The 13,670-nt window shown below is 50.9% G+C and overlaps 1 protein-coding gene across 1 annotated transcript in view; it reads left to right on the forward strand.

Annotated features, from left to right (window-relative positions):
• CWC15 (CWC15 spliceosome associated protein) overlaps positions 1-13,670 on the forward strand; it is a 53,448-nt gene that overhangs the window by 21,336 nt on the left and 18,442 nt on the right. The window contains exon 5 of the mRNA XM_075334675.1: positions 541-651. Coding sequence (XP_075190790.1) covers positions 541-651 — 111 coding nt within the window. The remainder of the gene's footprint in view (positions 1-540; positions 652-13,670) is intronic.

Here is a 13,670-nt window from a genome sequence, read left to right on the forward strand (position 1 = left end):
GCGCCGCACGATCCCGGTGTGCCAGTGAGTGGCGCCGCACGATCCCGGTGTGCCAGTGGGTGGCGCCGCACGATCCCGGTGTGCCAGTGGGTGGCGCCGCACGATCCCGGTGTGCCAGTGGGTGGCGCCGCACGATCCCGGTGTGCCAGTGGGTGGCGCCGCACGATCCCGGTGTGCCAGTGGGTGGCGCCGCAGGATCCCGCTGTGCCAGTGGGTGGCGCCGCAGGATCCCGCTGTGCCAGTGGGTGGCGCCGCAGGATCCCGCTGTGCCAGTGGGTGGCGCCGCACGATCCCGCTGTGCCAGTGGGGGCGGGTTTCAGAGAATGATGTCACGGACACTAATTTTTTTTTCACCAATAATCTATATATGTAGATATGTAATTGTAATCCCTTAAGTCCCTGCAGACTTATATCGTTGGTTTGGGGTCCTCAAGGCACTGGGGTGCGAGACGGGGAGGCAAACGGGACTCTGGAAGACTCCAGGGAAGGACATGATCTCGGGGAGGAGTGTTTAATTCTGTCATTTCCTTTTCGCTGCAGGAAGATGAAGACGATGATGATTCAGATGAAGACAGTGACGATGACACCGCAGCCCTCCTGGCAGAATTGGAGAAGATTAAGAAGGAGCGGGCAGAGGAGCAGGCCCGGAAGGTGAGCTACGAGGGCTGCATTAAGATTCTTTATTTGTTGGGTTTTTTGTACAAATTAGAAACATATTCTGTTCGCTTTCCTTTCACACTTGTGGGATTTCCATAGCCCTTTGATGGCTTTAGTAGTCATTTTGCTGCTGCTGTGATGTTTCCAAAGTAGTAGGTCTCACAGTTACAAACGTTTCTTCCTTTTTACAAGTGACTAAGATCCTATTAAAGGGATTCTCATCATTCTTTCTTCCTGCTTGCTGGGGGCCACGTGCTTCAGATTGGCGTGGTCACGCCCTCATCCAGACGCTGCACTTTCTGATGCTTTGAGCAGAGACACACTTTCCTCTGCAGCATTGAAGGTGTGCAGGGGCTGGAAACAGCAATCCAAACCAGCTTCAGAGCAGGGCTTATAGCAAGAGCTTGTAAGTGCTGCGCTTCTTGCCAAAAAGACCAGCCACTTCTTAGGCACAAGCTGTAAACGATGAAATGAAAAAATCCCGGCATGCCTGGAGAATGGAGAGGATTTTTCTTTTTCGCTCCTAATTGGGAGACCCAGACAGTGGGTGTATAGCTACTGCCTCTGGAGGCCGCACAAAGAACTACACTTAAAAGTGTAAGGCCCCTCCCCTTCTGGCTATACACCCTCCCGTAGGAGTACAGATTCCTCAGTTTTAGCTTTGTGCGCAAGGAGGTCAGACACGCACGCATAGCTCCATTGTTTTTAGTCAGCAGCAGCTGCTGACTATGTCGGATGGAAGAAAAGAGGACACATATAGTGTCCCCAGCATGCTCCCTTCTCACCCCACTTATGTCGGAGGTGTTTGTAAGGTTGAGGTACCCATTGCGGGTACGGCGGCAGGAGCCCACATGCTGATTCCTTCCCCATCCCTTTTTACAGGGCTCTGGGTGAAGTGGGATTTACCGGTCTCCAGGCACAGAGACCGTGCTCCATCTACAGCCCCTGGAGAAGATGCTGGATGGAGCGGAGTACATCAGGGACATGGCCCTGCATCCTCAAGGTACTCTGTGTCCCCGTGTATCTGGCGCTCACACCGCAGCATGCTGGGTGTTGTAGTGCGCCGGGGGACATCAGCGCTGCGGCGCCTGTGCCATGGCCTCATTCAGCTTTGCTGAAGCAGGCACATTTATGGGAATAGGACGCGCCGGCCGCTGGGACTGCGGCGCGGCTGGCACTTGTAGTGCGCCGGGGACTTCAGCGCGGCCTGCGCTTTTACGGCGGCCGCGCTGATAACTACAGTCCCCGGCTTTTGCGGCCTGCTTCCTTTCGTTCCCGCCCCCACACCTGCCAGTCAGGAGAGGGGCGGGACGCTGCCCACGTCCAGAACTCGGTCGCGCCGGCCGCTCGAACAGCGGCGCGGCTGGCACTTGCGGTGCGCCGGGGACTTCAGCGCGGCCCGCGCTTTTACGGCGGCCGCGCTGATAACTCGAGTCCCCGGCTTTTGCGGCCTGCTTGCGTTCGTTCCCGCCCACAGACCTGCCAGTCAGGAGAGGGGCGGGACGCTGGCCAGGGCATCAGCGCTGAGGGCTGGAGTCGTTTTTACATACTCCAGCCCTCACAGTCAGCACAGAGGGGACACTGTTCCCGCACTTTTGTTTGGGAACTCCCACGGACCGCCCCTCTCCACAGTAGCCGGCAGCCATTCTTGCAGACACGCTGAGCTGCAGAGGGGAGCCGGGGAGACCCAGACAAGGCATTCAGCAGCCTCTTACCCGCTGTTCAGCGGGCGGTAAGCAGCCCTCAGGGCTCACCCCCTCTTGTGCTCGTAGTATTCTTAGTATTTTGTTGCTACAAATACTTGGTATTACATAGCGCTGGTCGCCCTTTGGCTATAGACTCTCTCACATGCAGAGAGCCAGCAGCATGTCGCCCGTAAAACGCAAGGGTGCCAAGGCACAGACATTGTATGCTTCCTGCACCGCATGTGGGACTTTTCTACCGGCAGGCTCCACGGACCCCCATTGTGTGCAGTGCTCGGCCCCTGCGGCGCTTGCACAGTCGGGACCTCTGCTGGACGTGTCCCAGGGTGTACCACCTGTGAATGCTGTCCAGGTGACAGGAACTGAGTTTGCAGCTTTTGCTGACAGAATGTCTCTCACTATGTCACAAATTCTTGACACATTGCGAGCTAGGCCTGTACTTCAGACCACGGACACTGTGCATGTATTGCCCCCTGGTCCCCCTCAGCTCCTAGCTCCGGGACGGGCATCTACACCTCAGGGTGAAGACTCTGACTCGGACGATGGCCCCGGGCAGCCTAAGCGGGCTCGTTATGACGGGCCTTCACATTCATCTCAATGGTCTGGATCCCAGCGGGATGAATCTATGGGTGATGAGGCGGACTTAACTGATCAGGATTCTGATCCTGGGACCGCTCTCAATCTAGATACACCAGATGGTGACGCAATAGTTAATGATCTTATATTTAACATCAATAAGATGTTGAATATTTCCCCACCAGCTCCTCCTGTAGAGGAGTCAGCTTCGCAGCACGAGAGAATCCATTTCAGATACCCTAAGCGTACATTAAGCACTTTTCTGGACCACGCTGACTTCAGAGACGCAATCCAGAAACCCCACGCTTATCCTGAAAGGCGTTTTCCTAAACGACTTAAAGATACACGCTACCCTTTTCCCTCTGAAGTGGTCAAGGGTTGGACCCAGTGTCCAAAAGTGGATCCTCCAATTTCCAGGCTTGCAGCCAGATCCTTGGTTGCTGTTGAAGATGGAGCGGCACTTAAAGATGCCACTGACAGGCAGATGGAGCTCTGGCTGAAATCCATCTATGAAGCGATTGGAGCGTCATTAGCGCCTTCTTTTGCGGCCGTATGGGCACTCCAAGCTATCACGGCCGGGCTTGCGCGAGTCGACTCTGTCACACGTGCATTTGCCCCGCAGGTAGCACCATTGACCTCGCAAATGGCGGCATTCGCGTCGTACGCGATTAATGCTGTTCTTGACGCTACAAGCCGCACGGCAGTGGCGTCAGCCAACTCAGTTGTTTTGCGTAGGGCTCTGTGGTTGAGACATTGGAAAGCAGATTCTCATTCCAAGAAGTGCTTAACCAATTTGCCTTTTTCTCGTGACCGATTGTTTGGAGAGCGTTTGGATGAAATCATCAAACACTCCAAGGGTAAGGACTCTTCCTTACCGCAACACAGACAAAACAAGCCCCAACAGAGGAGGGGTCAGTCTGGTTATCGGTCCTTTCGAGGACAGGGCAGGTCCCAATTCGCCTCGTCAAAAAAGACTCAAAAGGACCAGAGACGTTCAAATTCTTGGAGGTCTCAGTCACGCCCAAAAAGACCAGCCGGAGGAACCGTTGCCAAAACGACGTCCTCCTGACTTGCGGTCTCCGATGCCCACACCCGCGGTCGGTGGGAGGCTGTCCCACTTTGGCGACATTTGGCTAGCAAATGTCAAAGACCGTTGGGTGAGAGATATTCTATCTCACGGGTACAGGATAGAGTTCGGTTCTCGTCCGCCAACTCGTTTCTTCAGAACTTCTCCACCACCAGACCGAGCCGATGCTCTGTTGCAGGCGGTGGCCGCTCTAAAGGCGGAAGGAGTGGTGACCTCCGTCCCTCTTCAGGAACAGGGTCACGGTTTTTACTCCAATCTGTTTGTGGTCCCAAAAAAGGACGGATCGTATCGTCCCGTCCTGGATCTGAAGTTGCTCAACAGACACGTAAAAGTCAGGAGGTTCCGGATGGAATCCCTACGCTCCGTCATAGCCTCAATGTCTCAGGGAGATTTTCTAGCATCAATAGACATCAAAGATGCGTATCTCCACGTGCCGATTGCACCAGAGCATCAGCGTTTCCTACGTTTCGTCATACACGACGAGCACCTACAGTTCGTAGCGTTACCCTTCGGTCTGGCAACAGCCCCCCGGGTCTTCACCAAAGTCATGGCAGCAGTAGTAGCTGTTCTGCACTCGCAGGGTCACTCGGTCATCCCGTACCTAGACGACCTGCTTATAAAGGCATCCTCTCAAGAAGCATGCCAACACAGTCTGAAGGTGGCGCTAGACACTCTCCAGACTTTCGGGTGGATTATCAACTTTCCAAAGTCTCATCTAACCCCGACCCAATCTCTGACTTATCTTGGCATGGAGTTTCATACTCTATCAGCGATAGTGAGGCTTCCACTGGACAAGCAGTGCTCGCTACGGACCGGAGTGCAATCTCTCCTTCAGAGCCAGTCGCACTCACTGAGGCGCCTCATGCATTTCCTAGGAAAGATGGTAGCAGCAATGGAGGCAGTCCCGTTCGCGCAGTTTCATCTGCGCCCTCTACAATGGGACATTCTACGCCAATGGGATGGGAAATCGACGTCCCTCGACAGGACTGTCTCCCTCTCTCAGACTGCCAAGGATTCTCTACGTTGGTGGCTTCTCCCCAACTCATTGTCACAGGGAAAGTCGTTCCTTCCCCCGTCCTGGGCAGTGGTCACGACAGATGCGAGCCTATCAGGGTGGGGAGCGGTGTTTCTCCACCACAGGGCTCAGGGGACGTGGACTCAGGAAGAGTCCACCTTGCAGATCAATGTTCTGGAAATCAGAGCAATCTACCTTGCCCTGCGAGCCTTCCAACAATGGCTGGAAGGCAAGCAGATTCGGATTCAGTCGGACAATTCCACGGCGGTGGCGTACATCAACCACCAAGGGGGAACACGCAGTCGCCAAGCTTTTCAAGAAGTCCAGCGGATTTTGACGTGGGTGGAAAGCAGAGCGTCCACCATATCTGCAGTTCACATCCCAGGCGTGGAAAACTGGGAAGCAGACTTTCTCAGTCGCCAGGGCATGGACGCAGGAGAATGGTCCCTTCACCCGGACGTGTTTCAACAGATCTGTTGCCGCTGGGGGTCGCCGGACGTCGATCTGATGGCGTCACGGCACAACAACAAGGTCCCAGTTTTCATGGCACGGTCTCACGATCACCGAGCGCTGGCGGCAGACGCCTTGGTTCAGGATTGGTCGCAATTCCGACTCCCCTATGTGTTCCCACCTCTAGCATTGTTACCCAGAGTTCTCCGGAAAATCAAGTCCGACTGCCAGCGAGCCATACTCGTCGCTCCAAATTGGCCAAGAAGGTCGTGGTACCCGGATCTGTGGCATCTCACGGTAGGCCAACCGTGGGCACTACCAGACCGTCCAGATCTGCTGTCTCAAGGGCCGTTTTTCCATCTGAATTCTGCGGCCCTGAACCTGACTGTGTGGCCATTGAGTCCTGGATCCTAGCGGCCTCAGGTTTATCTCAGGGAGTTGTTGCCACAATGAGACAGGCTAGAAAACCATCCTCAGCTAAGATCTATCACAGGACGTGGAAGATATTCTTAGCGTGGTGCTTGGCTCAAGGGTTTTCTCCCTGGCCATTTGCATTGCCAATTTTTCTTTCCTTCCTGCAGTCTGGGTTGGAAAAAGGTTTGTCCCTTAGCTCGCTTAAGGGTCAAGTCTCCGCGTTATCCGTATTCTTTCAGAAGCGCTTGGCACAGCTTTCTAAAGTACGCACGTTTCTCCAAGGAGTTTGTCATATCGTTCCTCCTTACAGACGGCCATTGGAACCCTGGGATCTGAACAAGGTTCTCCTTGCTCTTCAAAAGCCGCCTTTCGAGCCTTTGAAAGAGGTTCCCCTTTCTCGGCTTTCACAAAAGGTAGTTTTTCTTGTAGCGGTCACGTCTCTTCGAAGAGTGTCCGAGCTGGCGGCGTTATCTTGCAAATCTCCCTTCCTGGTATTTCACCAAGACAAGGTGGTACTGCGTCCAATTCCAGAGTTTTCTCCCAAGGTGGTTTCTTCCTTTCATCTCAATCAGGATATCACTTTGCCATCTTTGTGTCCGCATCCAGTTCACCAATTTGAAAAGGGTTTACATCTGTTGGACCTGGTGAGAGCACTCAGGATTTACATTTCTCGCACGGCGCCTCTACGCCGTTCGGATGCGCTCTTTGTCCTAGTCGCTGGTCAGCATAAGGGATCGCAAGCTTCCAAATCCACCCTGGCGCGGTGGATCAAGGAACCAATTCTTCACACATACCGTTCTGCTGGGCTTCAGATTCCATCTGGACTGAAGGCCCATTCTACCAGAGCCGTTGGTGCGTCCTGGGCGTTGAGGCATCAGGCTACGGCTCAGCAAGTGTGCCAGGCGGCTACCTGGTCGAGTCTGCACACGTTTACCAAACACTATCAAGTGCATACCTACGCTTCGGCAGACGCCAGCCTAGGTAGACAGGTCCTTCAGGCGGCGGTGGCCCACCTGTAGGAAGAGGCTGTATGACAGCCCGTTCATGTGGTATCTTTTTACCCACCCAGGGACTGCTTTTGGACGTCCCACTGTCTGGGTCTCCCAATTAGGAGCGAAAAAGAAGGGAATTTTGTTTACTTACCGTAAATTCCTTTTCTTCTAGCTCCAATTGGGAGACCCAGCACCCGCCCTATCTGTTTTTAGGGTTTCGTTTTTTCGGGTGCACATGTTGTTCACGTTGTTTCTTAAGTTCTCCGATCTAGTTATCGGATTGAATTTGTTTTTGAAACTGTTATTGGCTTTCCTCCTTCTTGCTTTGGTACTAAAACTGAGGAATCTGTACTCCTACGGGAGGGTGTATAGCCAGAAGGGGAGGGGCCTTACACTTTTAAGTGTAGTTCTTTGTGCGGCCTCCAGAGGCAGTAGCTATACACCCACTGTCTGGGTCTCCCAATTGGAGCTAGAAGAAAAGGAATTTACGGTAAGTAAACAAAATTCCCTTCTTTTTTATAACAAATGATACAATTGCTTATTTTTTTACAAATACTTTGCGAATTGATCCATTTAATATCATAAGAATTAATTGGTATCATATTGATTGCATAGATTAGAATAAATCACGAATATTTGCCATTTACGTGCTTTAAATTTTTTTTTTAAAAAATAGTTATGACTTTACATAGTATGGCGCCACCTGGTGTTCAAAGTATATAGCAATGTGCACGTCCACCTGATGAGCTGAGTGCTGGTGGTCACACGCGCTCAGTCTCTCTCCCCGCGGCTGGGTCTCTGTGCACTGTAGAGCCACTAATAAAATTATAGCTTCTTACCTACCTCTAGAGAAGGAAGAAACAGTCTCTGTAAAAGCAGGGCAGGATATCGGAGTTAGGGTTTGTTTTTTTTGTTATGTTCAAGACACTGTAAAATAACCGGATTTCTGCACTATTAATTGTGCTTTAATGCACAGGCCATATTCTTCAATGGTTGGCTTGGAGCTGGGGACCTATTAGGCTATGTGCCCACGGGAGAATGTAGCTGCGGATTTTTCTGCATCAAAATCCGCAGCTTTGCGGAATTGCCGCAGATTTTTTTTTTTCTCCCAATTTTAAAGCCAAAATCCGGACGAAAATCCGCAACAATAATTGACATGTTGCAGATTTTTCCGGACCAAAATCCGCACGAAATCCGCTGCAGAAAAATCCGCAGCGTCGGCACAGCATTCCCAAAATGCCATAGAAATGGCTGGGAAGTGCCTGAGCTGCAGATTTTTGGGAAATCCGCAGCTTTTCCGCGAGAAATCCGCGGCAAAATCCGCGCATTTTCCGCAGCGTGGGCACATAGCCTTAGGGTTATATTTAGTGCTGCGTTTTTATGCTGACAGAGTGTACCGGTCAGCCAAAATCAGATATCAGGCTATGTGTCCACGGTAGAACGTACCTGCGGATTTTTCTGCATGAAAATCCGCGACTTTCGCGGCAAATCAGCACCCGCGGATTTGCCGCGGATTTTGATGCGGATTTTTTTTTTTTTCCCCCATTCTATACCCAAAATCCGCACCAAATCTGCAACAAACAATTGACATGCAGATTTTTCCGGATCAAAATCCGCGGCAAATCCGCAGCGGAAAAATCCGCTGCATGGACACAGCATTTCCAAAATGCCATTGAAATGGCTTGGAAGTGCCGCTGCTGCAGATTTTCGGGAAATCCGCGGCAAATCCGCGGCAAAATCCGCGGTAAATCCGCAGCGTGGGCACATAGCCTCAATGACTTTAGGTGGATTTCTTTATCTATATCTACTAAAATTTTCATAGTTTTGTTGGTTACTGCATTGCTGTGTAGACTGGGGCAGAGTCTGCAGAGTAATCTCATTATCATTAAAGGGAACAGTACTGCTGGAGGCCCAAATAAAAACACTGTGCCCAGATCAGCCACCTTCAGCACAGTGCTTACAAGCTTTATAACAAAGAGGTGCCGCAGTCCTTGCTTTGGAGACGGTCTACCGCCGATAGACTGCAGAAGTGGCCGGTAAGCTACATAATGAACAGTATGCGGTAACATTAGAAATGCTTCTAGTCTTAAGAACAGAGACGATGTTTAGCAACAAATTGCAAAGAACCTTGTTTTTGTTTTTAATAACCACCTTGCAATTTTAATCATTTATGATAATGAGAATAACACTAAGAACCTTGTAAATATTCCTCATGTGCTGGCGTCATGTCCTCAGCACTGATGATCTAATATGGTTCTTGGGGTCACGAGAGTCTTCCAACTTTGTATCTAGTTTATTAGAGAAAGGGACAAATAGAATAAGGCCTCCTTCACACGTCCATGTAAAAAACACGAGTTGCATGGTCCGTTTTGGCCATCCGTGTGTTATACATGTCACACATCCGTGCGGCCATCCATGTGTATGTCCTCCGTGTGTGACCGGTACCGGAAAACAAGGCATGATACTGAAATGATTGGGTTTTTTATATGTCAAAGATGTGTAAAGCCAGAGAAATGATAGGTAAATGCTAGATAGAAAGAGAGACCTAGCTAGATAGCTTGCCCAGCTATTTAGCAGAATTAATATTTTTTGGAAAAAAAAAAGATGTGGGGTCCCCCTTAATTTTCTTATCCAACACAGGCCAGCAGTAGGTGGGGGCTGCAACCTAGCATTCAAAGAAAAGCTAGCACACTAACTATTGTGCTCGAGGAAAGGACGAAGGGTACCGTCACACGTAGTGACGCACCAATGATTCCACCAGCGATCCGACCTGGCAGGGATCGTTGGTGCGTCGCTACATGGTTGCTGGTGAGCTGTCTATCAGGCAGATCTCACCAGCGACTCTTGTAACAATGCTGCGCTTGGTAACCAGGGTAAATATCGGGTAACTAAGCAAAACGCTTTGCTTGGTTACCCGATATTTACTCTGGTTACCAGCGTACACCGCTTACAGGCGGCCAGCGCTGGCTCCCTGTATACCGTAGCTAGGGTACACATCGCGTTACTAAGCAAAGCGCTTTGCTTAGTTACCCGATATTTACCCTGACTACGTGTGCAGGGAGCCAGCGCTGGCCGCCTGTAAGCGGTGTACACTGGAAACCAGGGTAAATATCGGGTAACCAAGCAAAGCGCTTTGCTTAGTTACCCGATATTTACCCTGGTTACCAGCATACGCTGCTTACACAAGTCGGTGCTCGTTGGTCTCCCGCCGTCAAACACGCCAATGCGTGCTGCACAGCGTTAGACCAACGAGCAAAAAAAAGGTCCTCGCAGCAGGGGCCCGTTCGCTGCTACGTGTCACACACAGCGATGTCGCTGATATGTCACAAAACCTGTGACCTTTCAGCGACCTCGCTAGCAATATCGCTGTGTGTGACGGGGGTATGTCCTCAATGTCATCAAATTTGGTGCAGAGGTTATACTTGATGACATTGGGGGCTGCAACCCTCAGCTGTACCTTGTCTGGTTTGGAAAAATGTAGGGGATCCCGCTGTTTGGTTTTTTTTTTTTTTTGTTTTTGTTTTTTTTGTTTTCTTCAATTTTTTTTTTTTAATTATTTGAAAATTAAATTAAAACGGCATAGGGTCCCCACTTTTATTCAAAACCAGCAAAGGACAGCAGACAACTGGGCAGTGATATTATTAGGGTGTGAAGGGCCAAATAACCATGGTCCTTTCCATCGTAATATCACCCCCTCCCGGTTGTCTGCTGTCCCTTGGCTGCTTTTGAAAAAATGGGAAGGGGACCCCATGCCATTTGTTTTTATATTATTTTATTATTATTATTATTATTTTAAATAAAAAAAAAAATCACTGTGGGATCCTCCTGTATTTTACAAAACCAGCCAAGGTAGAGCTGACAGTGGAGGGTTGCACCCTGCACCTGCTGCTGTACCTGTGCTTGCAATGAAAATTAGGGGAGACTCCACATCTTTTTTTTTTTTTTTTTTTTTTTTTTTTTTAATTGCTTATTAAATCTGCTAAATAGCTGTGCTATCTATATAGCATTTATCTATCATTTTTCTGGCTTTGCACATCTTTTGCACATAAAAAAAAACCCCTTGATTTCAGTATCGTACATTTCCCCCCCCCCCCACCCCCCCCCCCTCCCCCCGATCGCACAGATGCCATTTCTGTGGAAACACGGAGGTGTGAAGATCTCTGTTGACTTTAAATCGTCAGCATACAAAGTGTCTCCATTATGTGTGAAAGCGGACAGTACACGTCCAAGAGACACGGAGGTGTAAAGGAGGCCTTAGGCTACTTTCACACATCAGTTTTTTCTTCAGCGCTCTATTGGGAGACCCAGACGATTGGGGTATAGCTACTGCCCTCCGGAGGCCACACAAAGCACTACACTAAAAAGTGCAAGGCCCCTCCCCCTCTGGCTATACCCCCCCGTGGTATCACGGGTTCTCCAGTTTTAGCTTTGTGTGCGAAGGAGGTCAGACATCCACGCATAGCTCCACAGATTTTAGTCAGCAGTAGCTGCTGACTATTTCGGATGGAAGAAAAGAGGACACATATAGTGTCCCCAGCATGCTCCCTTCTCACCCCTGGATGGTGTTGTAAGGTTGAGGTACCTATTGCTGGTACGGAGGCTGGAGCCCACATGCTGCTTTCCTTCCACATCCCCCTGAGGGGCTCTGAGGAAGTGGGATCCTGCCGGCCTCAAAGCTCTGACGCCGGGCTCCATCCACAGACCCATTTGAACCTGCTGGATGTGGAGCTGGAGTACCGTTCAGGGACATGGCCCTGCACCATTACAGGTACTCTGTGTCCCCGTACACACAGGCACAGCACACTCCAGACTTGCTGGGTGTGCTAGTGCGCCGGGGACAGTAAAGGGTTACAGTCACTGCAGCCTTGCTGAGTGACTTTGTGTTTTGGGAACTACCGCGCCGGACGCTCCGGGAGCGGCGGCGCGGCTGGGACTTGTAGTTCGCCGGGGACTGGGCGCCGACCGCGCTTTTACGGCGGCGGCGCTTATAACTCCAGTCCCCGGCTTCTGCGGCCTAGTGCCGCTTCGTTCCCGCCCCCTCCCTGTCACTCAGGGAAGGGGACAGGCGCTGAGCAATCAGCAGCGCCGAGGGCTGGAGCCTTTTTACATGCTCCAGCCCTCTCACTGCACTCTGTCGGACGCCGGATTCCCGCTCTGCCTTGGGGGCACGCCCACGGCCCGCCCCTACTCACACGAGCTGGGGAAGAAGCCGGCAGCCATTACTGCAGAGCTCGGGGCACCAAGGCAGGACAGTGGCGTTCATACACCCGCTTATAGGCGGGCGGTAAGGGCACACATAGTGCTGACCACGATATAACTGCAGTGTATACATGTGTTGTTTTTAACTGCATAGGTCGCTATATGCCCGCTTGGGGAGCGACACATCAGCAGCAGGAAAGCAGGTGTGCTAAGGCACAGGCTTTCTAGGCTGCTTGTTTTGCACGACTGAGGTGTTCATTTGTGTTTATGCTGATATGCTATACATTGCACTGTACAGTCGCTAGTCTTAGCTATATTCTTCTGGAATGGCTAGACTACAGCAGCAGAAAACCAAGGGTGCTGGGGCACAGGTTTTTTTTTTTCTATGCTGCTTGTATTGCATGGGCTGCAGTGTGCATTTGTACTTGTGCTTGTATGCTATACATTGCACTGTATGGTCACTCTTCTGGGCTATATTCCCCTAGATGACCAGTCTACAGCAGCAGAAGAGCAGAGGTGCCAGGGCACAGGCTTCTATGCTGCTTGGATTGCATGTGCTGCAGTGTTCATTTGTACTTGTGCTTGTATGCTATACATTGCACTGTAGGGTCACTCTTCTGGGCTATATTCCCCTAGATGACTAGTATACAGCAGCAGAAGAGCAGGGGTGCCAGGGCACAGGCTTCTATGCTGCTTGTATTGCTTGTGCTGCAGTGGTCATTTGTACTTTATGCCTGTATGCTATACATTGCAATGTACGGTCACCAATCTTGGCTATATACTTCTAGATAGCTAGTCGGCAGCGGCAAAAAAGCAACACAGTTTTCAGTGCTGTTTTTACTACATGGGATGCTGTTCATGACACCGTCCCATTGTGTGCATGCTCCCCTGTAGCACGTCGTCTGCCGGGGTCTCTAGCACTTCGTCTGCCGGGGCTCTACTAGTTGTGGCCAAAGAAACCTCCTGTCAACCCTGTCCATGGACAGGGACGGAGTAGTCATAATATAGAGACTTGCACCCATGGGCAATCTACTTGAACAAAAGGCAGCTCTTCAGGGCTTTGATACTGACATCGCTCTCAATCCGGATACACCGGGTGGTAACGCCATACGGAATGATCCTATACCGTCCACCAATGGAAGGTTGGATCTTCCTCCCTCAGCTCCCCCAGTGGAGATAGGAGACGAACAGGAGAAGTTCCTTTTCAGTGTCTCACGCAGATATTGAGTATTTTTCTGGCCACGCTGACTTCAGAGAAGCAGTCCAGGAACACCACGCTTACCAGATAAGCGTCTTCTCCAAACGTTTTTAGGATACACGTTATCCCTTTTTTCCCCTGACGTGGTCAGCGCTGGACCCAGGGTCCAAAGGTGGATTCTCCAATCTCCAGGCTTGCATATAGAGCCATAGTTGCACTGGAGATGGGGCTTCACTTAAAGATGCCATTCACAGACAGATGGACTCTGGTTGAAATCTGTCTAGGAGGCTATCGGCGTGTCGGTTGCTCCGGCATTCACAGCCGTATAGGCAACCTAACCTTTTCAGCTGTTCTTGCGCAGCTGGCCTTGAGCACATGT

This window comes from Anomaloglossus baeobatrachus, chromosome 2 (genome assembly GCF_048569485.1).
Source record: "Anomaloglossus baeobatrachus isolate aAnoBae1 chromosome 2, aAnoBae1.hap1, whole genome shotgun sequence".
NCBI lineage: Eukaryota > Metazoa > Chordata > Amphibia > Anura > Aromobatidae > Anomaloglossus > Anomaloglossus baeobatrachus.